At 38.2% G+C, this 17784-nt stretch overlaps 1 protein-coding gene across 2 annotated transcripts in view; it reads left to right on the forward strand.

Annotated features, from left to right (window-relative positions):
- The window catches only part of Tmtc2 (Transmembrane O-mannosyltransferase targeting cadherins 2), a 695552-nt gene that overhangs the window by 627524 nt on the left and 50244 nt on the right, over positions 1-17784 (forward strand). For both annotated transcript variants that reach the window (XM_083110417.1, XM_083110426.1), the window contains exon 7: positions 14441-14581. In XM_083110417.1, the coding sequence (XP_082966543.1) occupies positions 14441-14581 (141 nt within the window). The remainder of the gene's footprint in view (positions 1-14440; positions 14582-17784) is intronic.

Here is a 17784-nt window from a genome sequence, read left to right on the forward strand (position 1 = left end):
TCAGGAAGGCTATACTAACGTATCAAATCAATGAGTTACTAAATAAATCCGAAGATTTAGCGTTGCAACAATACCAGTCTTCATCATCCTTGCAAATTTCCTTCATGTACATCTCAACATTGTTCGTTCTGTATATGTCTTACCAGCAAGAATACCGGCCCACGTGGCGGAGTGGTTAGCACATCGCGCTACGACACCAGGGGTACCGGGTTCGAATCCCAGCCTGAGCATGGATGTTTCTGAGTGTCCATTCATCAATTTCATCATGTCATCACTCATCGTCATCTTCGCAAATTAGCCAAAAGTGGCACAAAAGCGAAGTAAAGTGAAGCAAATCAATCAATCAAATTCCCAGTAAGACAACTAGTAAACTATCAACCTTTGTGGGTTGTTGAAAGCTTTGTGGTGTTCCCCAAGTCCAATCTGTAATGAGCTTCCATTAACTCGTTAACAAGAGAAAACTGAACAAATTTGTCGTCTCTTCTCACTTATAGCTTTCCTTCTACTTTTACACTAATTTCATTAAGTCACTCGGTATCATTTTCTGGCAGTCCTTATTGATTTTGACGAAATAGTAAAGAAATATGTGACAGGTGTGTATGGACACTCCTGTTCAGATAAGGCAGAAAACTCTTAAAGTCTACAGAATGTATCACTTTATCTGAACCTAAGTGTACAGCATGTACCACTTTATCTGAACCTAAGTGTACATAATGTGCCACTATATTTGAACCTAAGCGTACATGTGACACTTTATTTATACCTAAGCGTACAGAATGTGCCACTTTTTTCTGAACCTAAGCGTGCAGAATGTTTGAATTTATCTGAACCTAAGTGCACACAGTGTGCCACTTTATCTGAACATAAGTGTACACAATGTGCCACTTTATCTGAACCTAAGCGTACGAAATGTGCCTGTCAATTTATTCCAACCTAAGTTTACAAAATGAGCCACTTTATATAAACCTAAGCGCGCAGAGTGTGCCACTTTATCTGAAGCTAGGTGTACAGAGTGTGCCACTGTATATGAACCATAGTGTGCCGAATGTGTTCCTTTATTTGAACGTAAGTGTACAGAATGTGCTACTGTATCTGAACCCAAGTGTACAGAATGCGCCAATTTATCTGAACCTAAGAGTATAAAGGGATTACAGGAACACTGGAATCGTGAATACATAAATGAAAGAAAATACACCCATGCCGTTATTGAATGTCCTTCTGGGAGTAAGAGTACTCGGAACTGGGAATGTCAAGTGAAGGTCTCGGCTGAGAGTGTTAATGGAGGGAACGTTCGAGCACGAAAACAAAAAAATCTCAAGGACATCGGCGAAAACTTGTGGAGTTTCGAGAACCATTTGACGATGGTTGAGGTAGAACCGTTGAGTGGTTGCTCGAGAGCCTCCGCAGCTCTTCCTTTGGCTACCAACTCATTCACACCCTTGAGTCGTCTTCCTCCTCAGAAACTCCAGGGCTGCAAGTAGACGGTAAACAGTGGAGCATCGACTTCTCGACGGAGTGGCATGGCGTTGAACAAACACATTGCTTTCAACATTATAGGGCAATCACAGAATGATTTCTCTCTCTGTCTCTCTCTGTCTCTCTCTCTCTCTCTCTCTCTCTCTATCTTTCTCTCTCTCTCTCTCTCTATCTATCTTTCTCGCTCTCTCTATCGTGCTCTGTCCTCTTTCTGTCTCACCTTTCTCTCTCTCTCTCTCTCTCTCTCTCTCTCTCTTGTGCTCTATCCTCTTTCTGTGTCACCTTTCTCTATCTCTCTCCCTCTATATTGTGCTCTGTCCTCTTTGTGTATCACATTTCACTCTTTCTCTCACTAACTTGAAATTATTCTCTCCCTCAACTAAGTATTGCACACATGCTATCTCTTTATCAACCACCTCTATCAATAGTTCACTCTCATATTATCCTCTCTTTTTCAGCTCCTTAGGTCTATCTCTCTCCCTTGTTCTGTGTCCAAGTTCTTCTTCCCTCCAAATATCTCCATTCGATTTATCCTTCTCAACCCATATCATTTCTCATTCTTACGCACTTACATTTCTTTTCCCATTCCCCCTATCTCTGTTATTTTCTATCCGCTATCTCTATTTCTCTCTCTCTCTCTCTCTCTCTCTCTCTCTCCCTCCCTACACCTGACATTCTTCCCATCTTACTAGGGCTTTCTCATTCTTTCCCAGTATGTACTATCTCTCACATACTCTATCTTTCCCAACGTTCCTCTTTCTCTGCTCCTTTCTCTATCTATCTCTCACTCCAGTTTCAAAGCGAGAGAAGTGTAATTAATGTAACACTCTGACATATTAATTTTTGATATAAGATAAGCAATTACTACCGATTAGGCACCATTCTATATTTTGTGACATTTAAATTCGATTTTAGAAGTAGATTTACTGTCAAATATAGAACATTCGTTGTTCAATTTTTCAACAATAATTAGAAAACAAATGCCTTACACAGCAGTTGCATTGTTTAAGCATGGAAATATAATAAAATAGATATATAGAGGTATATTTTTTTTACAATTAAAGTAGTATGTAAGAAGGTGCATTTCATAGATACGGGTGGGACACGAGAACTACATTCTTTTAATATTAAAGTATCTATACTACTGACAGTTAAGCAACATTTTGCTTACAGTTTCTTTGCAATGAGTTGTGAAACTAAACACTGTTGATTAAACATAACTACCCTTAAAATATTTTCCCAGATTTGTAGCTACAAGTGAATAATTTTGTGTCACGGGTGGAACAGACGAAACACTGACTCTACATTTAATAACAAATTTATTTTAATTTCTGTGAATTGCCAAATGATAAAAAATAAATTATTTATGACAAAGAGAGAGAAAGTAATTGAGCATTGAATATTCTAGTGAAGTTGAGGGAGAAATGCAACAGTTAAAGGAGAAATTAATTGTTTTCTGGTGTCACGGGTGGAAGACAATAGAAAACGCAACGAAATCAAAAAGTTAAGATAAGTGAATAATATGTAAAATACCTTCTACTTTCTAACTTAATTATGTATTACACTTCAATTTGTATCCAAGAGTCAAACTTATATTGTTCACTCACAAGATAGGATAAAATTACAGCATGGCATATAATTTTGAAAATTTAGGCAATGTAATTTATTTATTCAATTTGAAGCAATGTGTTTATAATTTATTTTAAGAAATAAATTAGAGAAATTGTAAAAATCTGAATTATCAGATGCATTCTTCGAACCAGAAAGAATCTTATTCCACTGTCGTAGGCAGTCCGAACTTCTTTTTGGTTATAACTTTTTAATGATGAGTTTCTGGACCTGGTTCCTTATCTCATATTGATACTTGGGCCAATCTCCATGCACCCTACCAGTTTGATTCAAGGCAACAGAAATAGCCTGTGAATTGATAATATGAGTATCCTTGACAGTATGCAATATGCAGTACAACTGTGTACGTCACGTTGCATTACATTTCAGGAGATTTGTCGCTTCTGCCACGAAAAGTGCAAACGACAGAAGGAGGAAGCGAAACAAGTTTTCCCTCTGCAGACAACGTTGTATCGCTGCGTTAATAGAAAACTTGGAAAAATCGCTTTTCGGTGTCTCGGCGTTTATGACCCCACCCGAGTGTTGACTCGGAAAATAGACCACCGTTGGAGATAGGTACATATTTCAAGATTTTTGCAGAACGAAAGTAGAGAAAGGGGTGGCGAAGGAAGTTTTCGGGAGGGGGCGATAAGGTTTTCCTCGGAGCAGCAAACTCCCACTCACTTTCGGATTTTCTGAATGGCGGCATTCAGCTGTCTACTTCAGAGAAGACAAACGTGAAAATGCCGCGAGGAGGGCGCCCCCTTTCTTGGCTCGAAATGAGGCGGGATAGTTTATGCATCTGTTCCAGGCACTACGTTGGCGACGTTCCCGGTTCTTTCTGCCCAGGACTCCGATTTTGCTCCCGAACCCGAAACTTTTATTGTGCGGAATGCGAGATGACCTGGTGACGACTTGCAAATATCTTTTGTGCTCTCGTCAGATGTCATTTAACTGGCTGAAAACGCACTTCCCTCTCCGGCATGCTCAAGTGGAAAAGAACACTAACCCCCTTCCCACCCTCCCTTCCGCATGAACAGCCCCAGAAAGGACAACTGATTTGCTGTTTCTTTGGGGAAGACAGGTTAGTGACTGCGCAGTTTTCGAATTTAACCATAGAGACCGCCACTAGAGCATGTAACTTTCGGTTTCTTTCCAATATATATCGGGATTGAATAATATTAAACTAAGTGTGGGTGCATCGCCAATTAGGCTATTTACTCTTTTCTTCCCTACGATTGGATAACTGCTGCTACAAGGTGGGACAGAAAACCTGATAATTTTTAAAATGATATAACACAGTAAACAGTTAGTTTTCATTCGTGTAACAACCTTACAGCCATATGCATGCCATCATTATTGAAAAAAATATGATTTACTCCAACATTAAGGGCGCAAAATAATATCTTGCAAATGGCACCCATTTCAAAGTTTCAACAGTGAAAGCGCGGTACATTACCTTCCACGGCTCCATGGTGAGTGATATGGTAGCTAGTGAAGAGTGAAATCCCCACCACCTCACCTCCCACGGCACCACCACGCGATGCGACACAATAACAAAATAACAATCCGCAGGTTCTTTCTTCCCCAGACAAGAGATATTTCAGCGACTGAGTCCAGCTGCATGTGGACGAAAATGGGCGCCATTTGCAAGATGTTACATCCCGCACTTAATGTTGGTGTAAATTTGTTTTCAACAATAATGGCATACATATGGCTGTAAGGCTAGCACATGAACAAAGACAAACTCTTTATATTTACTGTGCTATATCATTTTTAGAGTCATCCGGTGTTTCTGCCGCACCCTCTATAACCAAACAAATAGTTGCATGGCCTATCATCGCTAAAAGGCACTTTCTTCAGGCTTTGATTACAAGTATCGCGGCTAGACTATTTTTCAACACACCGACATATTTGAAATTATCCTCTCTGATCTGTTCAGTGGGTATATTTTAGTGCATCACAGGGAACAGTGGCTGATAGAAAGTACCTATGATGCATTTCTGTGTGTGTTTTCATGCATCTAAAGTGCACCAATCGCAGTTTATGCACTGCAGTGTGTTACTGGATGCTAAAAATTATAGAATGTCAGTAGACACATTTTGGGCTGTGTGTAGGTGTAGATAACTTGTGAAAGTGAGATGATAACTCAGATGAAACTTCCACGAGTGATATATTCACTGCAACTCAACCCGCTGTTCTTTTGCAATTTTGTTCTATTCTACTAGGCTACGTATTGGACACAGCCTTGTCACCCGTGACCACTTAGTTCCTCCAAGGGTAGGACCCTCCAATGTGACGTGTCTGTAATGCAATTTTAAGTGTTCTGTATTTCCTTATTGAATGTGACGATTTTTCTTTCCTCAGACAGACATTTAATCTTTCCAACTGTTTATCATCCCTGTTGGGTGATGATGATAGTGTTTAAAATAATGTTTTTAGAATTTTGGGAAGAGCAGGTCTCTTCAGCGGCGTGCCCAGGATTTTGGTAAGTAGGCGGTTGGGTATATTCCTTTTACGAGAGGAGGCTGATAAGTATTGAGCCTTACCCAGAACAAAATGAGCTAGGAGGCTCAAATTTGCAGAGTGTACTTGTAAATTATTCTATATGTAATGGTAAAAAAAATCGACTTTTTATGAATTGAACTTTCCTTTTGTTTTTCAGGTCCAAAAGTAACCACTCGTTTGCAGCTTTAGTTGTGCCTTTATGTGTTTTTTCAGATGGGAAACAGGTGATAGATGGAGCCAGATCAGGCGAATAGGGTAAATGGGGCAACACTTGAAAGCCCAAGGAGGTCAGTGTCGCCATTGTTTCACCAGTGTGTGGCGAGACATTGTCATGCAACGGGATGAAGCCTTTGGAGAGCTTTCCCCAACTTTTCTGGAGGTGCTGAAATTTTTATTTTGGACCTGAAAAACAAAGGGAAGTTAAAATCATAGATGATTGATTTTTTTATCATTACATATAGAAATATTGACCAGTACATCCTGCAAATTTGAGCCTTCTAGCTCACTTTGTCTGGGTACGGCTCAATACTTATCAGCTTCCTCTCGTAGCAGTCAGCCCACATTTTGCCATATGTCCTGCCTTTTACGCTCTTTTATTAGGAATACTGAATCAAAGGGGAGGGTTATAACCCCTACCAACCCCACTGAGGACCCCACTATGTCTGAGGAAGATTCTTGTATATTCTTACATTTGTTTATCTTGTGCAGGTCCATTTACAACCTTGCACTTTTTAACCATCTCAAGGGGACTTTTAACACCCTCTTCTTAACTCTCAGGTAAGGTTTTTCGATAAGGGGATATTTTCCACTATACATTGAAGGGTGTAAAATTGCCATATGAGCCGATGGACCCAAAAATGTTGATTCATACATTCATTCAAGCCTGTACAATCTGTCCTACTGAGTAGTCTTACTATCTTTTGCTTCCGAATGTTCTGAAAGTATTGTTTGATTTTTATGCTGAATTCTTAATACCACGGCTGTTTTCAAGGGGTTGGAAACGTGCACCGGCGAACGGCAAAGGTGGGTCGAAACCGGCCCAAAAATATTCGAAGAGGCCAGCGCGCGATGTTTACGATCTCCATCCAACTGCTAATACATGCCTCCTCCTGGATGCTGGAGAATTCTCCCGGCTCCAACAATAGCTTGCGGCGTTATGGCGACGAAATGGGGCCAGAAAGTTTCCTTCTCGCTTGAACTCCGCCCCATTAAGTTTATGAAGGCATCGGCCGTCCTCCTCTATGGTGGGCAGCCCACGCTGGGACAGGGAAGAACCAACAGCCGGTTCTCTTTCTTACAACATTCCTAAAGGGAAAGGTATATTCGTAAATATTTATTGTAGTATTCAAAATCTTTATAGTATATACAAGTTTCAATTATTTATTTCGCAAAAAATGGTTTTAGTTACTCATTTCAGGGGCCAGATCTCGTGAAGAAGTGCCTTGCTTAGTTGTTTAGAAACTACGGATCCTGAGTTTGAATTCTGGGCGATTCGTGGGCGTTTCTTCTTGCTTGTTCCTCGGTATCTACGATATTTTATCACATTCATTCTCATTGTCGTGACTAAGCTAATGAAAGGTAAAAAATAGCATTACACACACACAAATTTTATACATACAGTAAAACCTTCTTAGTCCGGACTAATGGGGGAATAAGTTGACTGGTTTAACGAAAGTCCGGATTAACTGAAATAACCTAAAATAACATTATAAAGTGCATTAAAACTCCGTTTATAGCAACAAAACATGTTTATTATGGTGTATTTAAAGGGCATAGGCCTAAATACACTATACAGTACAGTTCAAAGTCTGCGGGAAACATCAGAGGTTAACTGCCTTTTCAGTGGGAAGTTCTCATGTTAATTTCTAGCCACATTTAAAACCTTCCATTCCACTTTATTTTTCTTTTTTGCCTCTTGCCTGTCCGAATTAAGCAAAGTCCGGCTTATCGGGGTCCGAATTAACGAGGTTTAACTGTATATGAACATAAAATGTTGTCTACTTTATGCCCAGAAAGCCTAATCGAGACTGAGCCTACAGTTTAAAGTGGGATCCGAACCATTGTGCCATATGCCTATACCGGGTATCGAACCCGGAACCCCTTGATTATAAGGCGACGGTATTATCACTACGCCATCGGGGAGGCCTATACATATAGATACATGCATAAATACAAACATACAGTAGCGTGCAAATTAATCCGAACAAGATGAATACTTTTCCAGGTATACAATAAGCTTAAAATACGTTGCAGTTTTAAGCTTTAGTTTCACTTTTTTTTAAATAACTGCACATTCTCTCTCGATAATGCCCTGTGTTATGAACAACGTACCATTTTTACTCAATAGTTCATTGTTGAAGACCCGAAGTGAAGTCTTTTGTTGAAGTATTTTGTTATCGTCGACAGACGAAGACTCAGTTGTGTTTTCCAACAGGACCTAGCAAAATGTCATACATCTCTAAAAGTCAATGTGTTCTTTGATAATAACAATGTACAAGTACTGTCCTGGCCAGGAAACTCACCTGACGTAAATCCAATTGAAAATATATGGTCTATCTGCAAAAGAGGGATGTCAAAAGTGGATTGTTCAACCAAGGAGAAAATGCTTTGTGCCCTTGTTAACGTGTGGTACCGTGATGAAGAAATTAAAAACATTTGTGCAAATTTAGTGTTATCCATACCTAAACGTGTCAATGATGTGATTACAAACAAGGGAGGTCACATAAAGTACTAAGAGTATTTCTGAATACATGTATAGTTATGTATATTGTAGCAATTGCATTAAATGACAAAATGTGTATCTTGTTGGGATTAATTTGCACGCTACTGTACATACATACATGCACATATATAAAATGGCAGAAAAGCGACGCTAAATGATAACAATCAATATCAATCAATACATTTACAAGATACAAATCAGATAAAACTTTAAAAATACCTTGTAACGAAAGATGAGTCCGACCGTCTGGAACAACTACAACTAATTTAAGTGTATTACAGGCCCTAACAATTATAGTATAAAGCTACCTTCATGTTTGTGTAAGACTACGAAGCCAAAGAACAAAGGTACTTAAGAAATATTTTTATCAGTACTCTAGAAGCATTTCACCATCACGCAGTAAAACGCAACTGTAACTTATTTAAATGTAATTCACTTGAATTTACTTCAACAAAGTGCAAGTTACTTCTACAGTTGTATGCTGAAAGAAAAAAAAAGACATGTGCAATATTCTATTTTGGTTACTTTGCATTGTATTTCTACTTCTGGGTTCATCGCGAAGATGAGGATGAATAAACTTTCTTTCTATTTGTTACTTTACATCGCTTTTCAACCTCTTGGATTAATCAAAATGATGAAGATGAATGATGGACTGATGAAATAAATTATGTGTTACTGGATTTACCTAATTATGTCTTGCCCGTGAATAGAATCTAGATCTGTAAATGTTCTGGTCACTTCTTCAAACAGTGCTTTGTGAAACAAGAAATTTTCTATTATCATAATTACGGTAGAAAGGCGTAACTTTGGAAGGTAGAGGGGCCTTCGCGCCCCTCAAGTTTCAGATTTATAACAATTTTGGGACTTAAGGTTCATATTCTGACCCCACCCCCTAAAGTTAGGCTCCAAGTTTTGCTGCTTTTATCCCTACAGTACCCATGATCGGTTATTTAGTAAATGCAGTTCTAACAGGTTTTCATTAATGCATGTATTGTGCCAAAGCTTTTCTAGTGGAAGTATTATTTGTGAACGACAGCGTCAATTTTCTGTCTCATTTCCCTGGGACATGTCAAACATATCCACCAATGGAAACGTGACACTTAACAATCAGAGGGTGTGGTCCCATGGGAGATGAAAGCTTCACAATGGAGGAAAGGAGGAAGGGATCTCCTTGTTCGTTTTGTTGCGGAAATGTCAAAAGAAAGTCTGAACTGCAGTGGTTAATGGAAATATGAATGCCGGGGGGCTGTTATTATTTCTAACTTTCGGTTACCTAAATGTGCTACATTGGAGTGTCATGGAATAGTAATTCTGATGCACGTCTTGTGGTTGGAGCAGCGTGTAAAACCAACATTCCTGAGTTCGAATCTTTATCATTGTCCTTAATACGAATTGCACTAGGGTAGGATAGAAAATAAGCGTTTCATTTCTTTTATACTTAATTGGCGAAGATTACGTAATACCTTACAATTATTATGAATTTCTGACATAGTTGTGTATCCGATACCACATTTATTCGTGAATAATTGGTAATCTTATAATAATAATAATAATAATAATAATAATAATAAATTTTCTTTATTCAGCGGGTGAGGTTCAGCCAAGGGCTGCTCTGCCACCTAACCCTTGTCAATATGATAATACATATGAGATGATTCCATGCATTCCATGCTTTGGGAGCCGAAAAGGAGAAGGATGATTTGTAGGCCGTGGTAGAGTGATTGGGTAAATCGAAGTTGTTCCGCTTACGGGTAGCATACTGATGGATTTCCCTACGGGAATGCATCTTCTCAAACATATACTGCGGTTTACCTTCTGTCAGTATGCGGCGTATGAAACAGAGATAGTGCAACTTCCTTCTGTTTGCCATGGTAAGAACCTGATTATTATTTAAGAATGGAAGAATATGATCGGATCTTTTGGCTTGAAAAATGTATCGGAAGCACGCATTTTGCACCATTTGTATTTTTTTACTGAGTTTTGCGAGAGTTGCGGGCCGTAAACATTATCACAATAGTCGAACAATGGGTAGAGTATGTGTGATGCCAGCCATAATGTTGCTTATTCATTTACTTCTCCTTCTACGTAGTGCAGATTAAGGCTTTTGCCTCATCTCATACAACCATAACACATTTCTTTATATACATTAAATCATATGATATACATAAAGTCAGAACACCTACATATATCTTTCTCAATAATCAAACCTTAGTAAAAAAATATAAATTTATATTCTCACGCAGAAAAACATATTCATTGCTATTGAGTATGTTTTAGACATTCTTCAATGAAATGAAACTAGAAACAAAGGTATGTAGCATGAATCCCAATTACCTAAGGGTGTGTCAAAATACTGAGACCTGTAAGAGAGTTCGCAATATATTCAGATTTGCGAGTTTTTATTGCCAAAAGATTGAAACATAGAGACCTTGTGTTTCATACGTTGGATTCCCTAATGGATGCAACCTCTCAGTGATGTACAAACGATCTACTGTGGAAATTACCTTCTACAACTAGTTTCGATGCCTTAGATACTTTGATGCTACTTTAATATACAGGATGTTTCCGTGACCTTCAATAAAAATGGTTGGGTTTGTGGAGACTGGCCCAAGTTCCAATATGAGACAAGGAACTCCCGTCTGGAAACGCGTAATTTAAGTGTTGTGAGGCAAAACTAGTTGGGTCTGCCTATGGCAGTGGAATGACACAACTGAAAGATGCGACTTATAGATGTGATCCCTTGTCAACCAATTTCATCTACGAGTACCCGCACGGCCAACCCGCAACGTAAAGCTCTTTCAAATTTCCGCTAAAAGGCTCCTTCTCCTACAGCGGTCTCTGTACTATAGGCTCCCCCACTTATATAATAACCTGCCTGTAAATGTTGACATTTTCTTGTCAGAACACAGTTTCCGACAATCACTAAGAATGTACATGTAAGATTTTTTTTTTCGTCTGCCATCTTATTTTGTTGTTATCTTTATTTTTTGCTTGTTGCTACAGTTTCAGTATAAAATGGTATTTCAGTACTGTATCTGAAACTTTAAGTAAATAAATAAATAAATAATACGGACATTCAGAGTGCACTGCCTGGCAGTAACGGCTGGCCCAGCCGCGGGACACCCCTTGCATTCTCTCCTGGCAAGAATCCTTGCTGCCTGTGATATCTTATCGTCAGAACAACATGTAGAAATGTTCGAGCGGATGCGACAGAGCTTCTTGCTACGCTATCATGCCTGCATCGACGTGAAACCAATCACACTTCGAAGTTCTACGTGGAATAATGAGTAAGTTGAGTAGAATAAATTTGCTGTCATTTTTTCGCTGTGGGTCGCAATTTTCAACACCTACTGTCACATTTTTGGCTTATAGCTTATTAATGGCGCGTTTCCGGATCAAGGTTCCTTCTCATATTGGTCAGTCTCCATCCACACTGTCAGTTTGATTCAAGGTAACTGAAGCACACTGTATACGTGGATATTGTTTTGGTATTATAATTTTGTACATATGAAACATGGACAATGGCTAAATGACGTGAAAAGTAGTGCAACCGGAGATTGTCAGACTAATGCGTCCTGAGACGACCAAACGGCAAGAGACGAACGTGGAAATGTATCGTCCTAAGGATATGCAAGATGGTGGACCTTGTACTAAGTAACGCTGTTAAGCCTTGTTCCATATTAAAAAACACTAAACCCCGATGGCACAGTGGTAGCGTCGTCTCCTTGTAATCAAGGGATCCCGAGTTCGATACCCGGTGGAGGAACATAGTGGTTTGAGTCCCACTTTAAACTGTAGGTCCAGTCCCGATTAGCCTTACTGTGCATAAAGTGGACTTAAATCAACAAATCAACCAACTAAACTAAATTCTTTAGTTTCGTATTTTCAAAATATTTTATTTTAGTTCTTTCTCTAAAGAAGACCCTGATATAGGGTGGAAACGTAACGTGTAAAGTGTTTTTAGTTCATAATAAAACTGCCTTGGTCAGCATCTGTAGTGTTTTTCATACAGACATAATGAAATCTGTAATTGATGGAAGGATAGAAGGAAGAACTGTGGCAGGCACAGGATAAAGTGCATCAAACAAATCAGTAAAAATGCGGATTGTGAAAGCTACAGAGAAATTAATATATTACCAGAAGATAAGGAGAAGTAGAGAAATGCAACAGAGTAAATTTAAAAGCCGGCTCTCCGTAAATACGAAGATATGAAGGAAAAAGTACACACCATAAGAAGAGAAGGAGGAAAATATGAAGTGAGTATGGTTTGGAAAGGAATGAGATGTTATTCCACAACGAGACGACCTAACTTGCTGAACGTATTCTTTATATGACCGTTTTCGATTCGAAACTCTCATATTACCAATTTGATTTCGCACATCGCTATCAAGATGCTCCATAAACCATCGTTTTAAAATGAAATAGAGTCCCGGCATGAGTGTGGTCCATTATAAAGTTCGCAATTCAGCAGTTCTGTTAAACTCCTATGCAGAACGTTATAGGTGGCGTTTTGCATCCCCTTCCTTCCACATATCGAATTAGGAATTCATGAACGCAATTTCCGCCGTAGCACCTGCCATTTTATGTCGACAGTGCTTCATCTTCGGGACCGGAAGCTAGAGCCCCTGACTTGAAAGTTTTACTCGGACAAAGCCGGATATGACGTCAGGTTGCGAAACATGGCAATTTCTCCTGTTATGCGTGCCTCCGGCCTGTGCATTGTGCATCGAAGCTGCATGTTGGTTAGATAGGTTATTCGGCTATCACGAACTGCAATGCTACCTCAAAACAATTTGACTACTGTTGTGTACGGAGGTGTCTCCACCGGTAGGCGTAAATAAACATATATTATCTAACTTTCTATCCTATCTAATCTACAACACAGAAAACTTTTACGGCGCCTAGCCCATTGAGAGGCGGTGGTTACAATAAGATACCACTTGCAAAATACTTTTCCTTTGTTGTGTGGATTTTTCTTTGACTATTGTTTCCATTTTTAAGTAAACATACTGACTACTCTTGGTAATTTTTGGACCATGTTCTCATCATTCCTGCACACAGTGTATTACCCTGTGTACTAATAGTATGTTTATGTGAAACATCATATTAAGATTTTCCCCTTTTGTGGTTACCAATCCGCACCACCCATTTCTGCTGAAACTGTGCGTGTCAGATCTTTTTTTTATTTTTCAAAACTTTCAAGTTTCATTATATGCCATTTCTTACTAAAATATTACTCGATAAGAAGCCGCGACTAATCGAACAACGGCATGTGTGCCTGTGTATGCAACCACTGCTGGTAGAACGTACATTTCATTGCCGTCGCTTTTATGCCTTTTGGGTTAATAACGACAGTGAGGATGAATGGTGAAATAATAGGACAAGCATGCTTCCATGTGTTACCGAGGATTCAAATCTATAGGACATTTCGCGTCGTAGCACGTTATGCAAACATCCGCCACTGACGATGCCAGGTCATATAGACCTACAAAACCTCTAATTTGTTCAAAATAAGCCGTCCAAGTTAGTACACTTATTTTCTAGCAAAGGCCAGAAATAATTATAATAGATGATACCGTATAACAGTACGAATATATAGAAAACCAGAATTGGTATGTCCTGCTGTAGTCTTTAAAATTTGACAAGGTATACTAAACTTTAGGTAGGGATCATGTTTCCGTTAACTTTGGATTATGTTGCCTGAAATAATTAAACTTCTAGAAAACATGTAGATGGTAGAATAGTTGATATACCCATACTAGGCATAAAAAAATTGGCGAAAGTATTCTTACAATAAAAAATTATGAAGCAAGTATTTTAAGGCTTGCATGTAAACATAAAAGTTACAGCAATCGAGAGTAGAGTAGACTAGTAGCATTGAGTAATTGACTATTAACTAAGGTTAACCAGATGGTTTATGGCGTATACTGACGTATACCCTCGACTACAGCCAAGGGTATGTCTAAAGGATTCCTACTGTTACAGGAAACTGCTATTAAGTATGTAGATTTGTTGTTGTAAAATCAATTGTTTTATAATGAACAGAGATTTTGTTTAAATGTGATTTTCAGCACCGTTATTCACATATGAGTACTGTTATAGTCTGTTGTTTCTTATATTTTACAGAGTTTATACAACATGTTGGGGGAGGCGTACTACAGGCTGCAAAGGTACGAGGAAGCTGAGCGTTGGTTCAAAGCTGCTCTCCAAGCCAAGCCCGATCACGTGCCAGCCCATCTCACTTATGGGAAGATGCTGGCGAAAAATGTAAGTACTCCTGTCGCACACATTCCGCATAGATACAGATTAGAATATCTACGTCTACCTCTTTACTAAATATCGTCTGCATAAGCACACGTTCTGTTTGGATCATGTAAACAACAAATTGTAACATAAACTCTAAATCAACAAATTGCGCACCAATGGCTTTCACCATTCGCACTTCCTTTACCGCAGAGTTAGTATAACTATCTCTACCCTCGGCTTAAACGATATTCCGATCATTTCAATGTGTTTCCTTGCGCCTTTCCTGCTTTTCTTTTGGGCATTATTATTCAATTCGGAAATATGTGAATATGCAAAGCATTTTCAAAGGGGACTTGGGACAGCAAACAGGGGTTGGCTTACACCAAATTCTAGATTTTTATCATCCGTCTAGTCACCGTAAGTGGACTAAACTAGAGGAAAGGTTCCTCGTCGTCGTGAAGGTGGGAAATAACTGTTTTTTGTTAAGCCCAACTGTTTTTTTTAATAGTCGGGGTGGAAGTTCATGAAATGTAATATCCAGTAAAAAAGCAGAATCAAACAAGCACATATACATACATACATGCAATTAAAAATACACATATGAAAACATATTAATTAACTCTTTACCTTGTACCTGGCCAGGAATTAACACAATACCACAAAATCCAGTAATGATCAATCCCACCATTACAAGTTTAGAGTTTAGGATAGCAATTTCAATTGTAAGTCCAATCCGTGTCAGCCTACCAACAAACGCAGCTCCAACTTTAAAAGTAATTTTGTCTCTCTCTTTAGAATTTCAAAAGCTTGCGTTCACATTAATCTCCGATAGACCACAGTTTAATGGGCAATCATAACCTGTGTGTACCGTCGCAGAGAATCGAACCCGGAACCCATTGATTCGGACACCAGGTACAAAAGTACAAATACATGGATGAGAGACACATGGATAAACTAAGAAATCAAGTAAAAGTTGCAAAGAAATATCGAACTTTACAATTACACTTCTAACTGCACCATTGTGGAGACGCAGAGAGAATATGGCCAATTGGTAGCAATGCAGATCCCAGAGCCACACCCATTCAAGGCATTGGCAGAGGCGAGGAAAGGCATTAAATATCTCCTCTACGGAAACATGCACACAGAGGACTATCCTTTGCTTCGTTAAGCGCAGAGCCACCGACAGAAACTCTTTCCTGTCTATTAATTAACAAGGCCTGTGTTAATGACTCCATTAGGCTCCAATCACCTGCAGCTCTTGTGAAACCATTTACAGCCCTTTTACTGCGTATCGACAGCGTCCCATGCCTGCTGCATTGGTTCTCCATGGTAGGTGATACACGCTCAACAAACCGCAGCAGAAATTAACGAGATGGAAAAGGGTTTTGAAGTTCAGATTCGAAATTGAGTGAGTGTCTGCAATGGTGCTTAATCACACCGAAGAATCTGTGGGTAGCACTTTGCATTTTTCTTATTTTTACGTCACATTCCTGCTTATTAGGCTGATCGCAACAATGTTGATGAATGGTGATTGGATGGAATTGATGTAGGTGCCTACAAAGTAACAGCCAATCCCAGGCAGCTCTCGCTGACGAGATTATCATCAGCCAATCAACGCACACTGCTACCGGAACGACATGGAAAGCTTTTCTTCAACTCAATTATGATTAATGGTTAGCGATAACCTAAAAATTTTCTTCCCAATAATAATACCATTTGTTTTCGATAACCTATACTTTCGTTCCAATCAACATGACCATTTGTTTTCAATAACCTAAAATGTGTTTCCATATTAACTTGATCATTTGATTCCGATAACCCATACGTTAGTTCCAATTAATATGACCATATGTTCTCGATAACCTAAAATGTGTTTCCAATTAACATGACCATTTGTTTCCGATAACCTATACGTTAGTTCCAATTAATATGACCATTTGTTTTCGATAACCTAAAATTTGTTTCCAATTAATATTACCATTTGTTTCCGATAACCTAAAATGTATTTCCAATTAATATGACCATTTGTTTCCGATAACCCATACGTTAGTTCCAATTAATATGACCATATGTTTTCGATAACCTAAAATGTGTTTCCAATTAATATGACCATTTGTTTCCGATAACCTATACGTTAGTTCAAATTAATATGACCATATGTTTTCGATAACCTAAAATGTGTTTCCAATTAATATGACCATTTGTTTCCGATAACCTATACGTTAGTTCCAATTAATATTACCATTTGTTTTCGATAACCTAAAATGTATTTCCAATTAATATGACCATTTGTTTCCGATAACCCATACGTTAGTTCCAATTAATATGACCATATGTTTCGATAACCTAAAATGTGTTTCCAATTAATATGACCATTTGTTTCCGATAACCTATACGTTAGTTCCAATTAATATGACCATATGTTTTCGATAACCTAAAATGTGTTTCCAATTAATATGACCATTTGTTTTCGATAACCTAAAATTTGTTTCCAATTAATATTACCATTGTTTCCGATAACCTAAAATGTATTTCCAATTAATATGACCATTTGTTTCCGATAACCCGTACGTTAGTTCCAATTAATATGACCATATGTTTTCGATAACCTAAAATGTGTTTCCAATTAATATGACCATTTGTTTCCGATAACCTATACGTTAGTTCCAATTAATATGACCATTTGTTTTCGATAACCTAAAATTTGTTTCCAATTAATATTACCATTTGTTTTCGATAACCTAAAATGTATTTCCAATTAATATGACCATTTGTTTCCGATAACCTATACGTTAGTTCCAATTAATATGACCATTTGTTTTCATTAACTTAAAAATTGGTTTTAATTAATATGACCACTTGTTTTGTATAACCTAAAATTTGGTTTCAATTAATATGACCGTTTGTTTTCGATAATCTAAAATTTGGTTCCAATTAATATGACCATTTGTTTTCGATAACCTAAAATTGTGTTTCAATTAATGAGACCATTTGTTTTCGAACACCTAAAATTTAGTTCCAATTAATATGACCATTTGTTTCAGAATACTGAATACTGAAATCCGAAATAAACAGATCTTGCAGGCGAAGGTTAGTAACTTTAGTCTCTCGAACAAGATCTTGTATTACATACATGAGTCACTGCGTCTCCTCTGTTTGACCATTTTTTTTTATGTACTCAACCTCTTTAGAAATGTCATTGCTATAGTGTGAGTACATTCGCT

Source organism: Lepisma saccharinum, chromosome 1 (assembly GCF_977018435.1).
Source record: "Lepisma saccharinum chromosome 1, izLepSacc3.1, whole genome shotgun sequence".
In the NCBI taxonomy this organism is placed as follows: Eukaryota; Metazoa; Arthropoda; class Insecta; order Zygentoma; family Lepismatidae; genus Lepisma; species Lepisma saccharinum.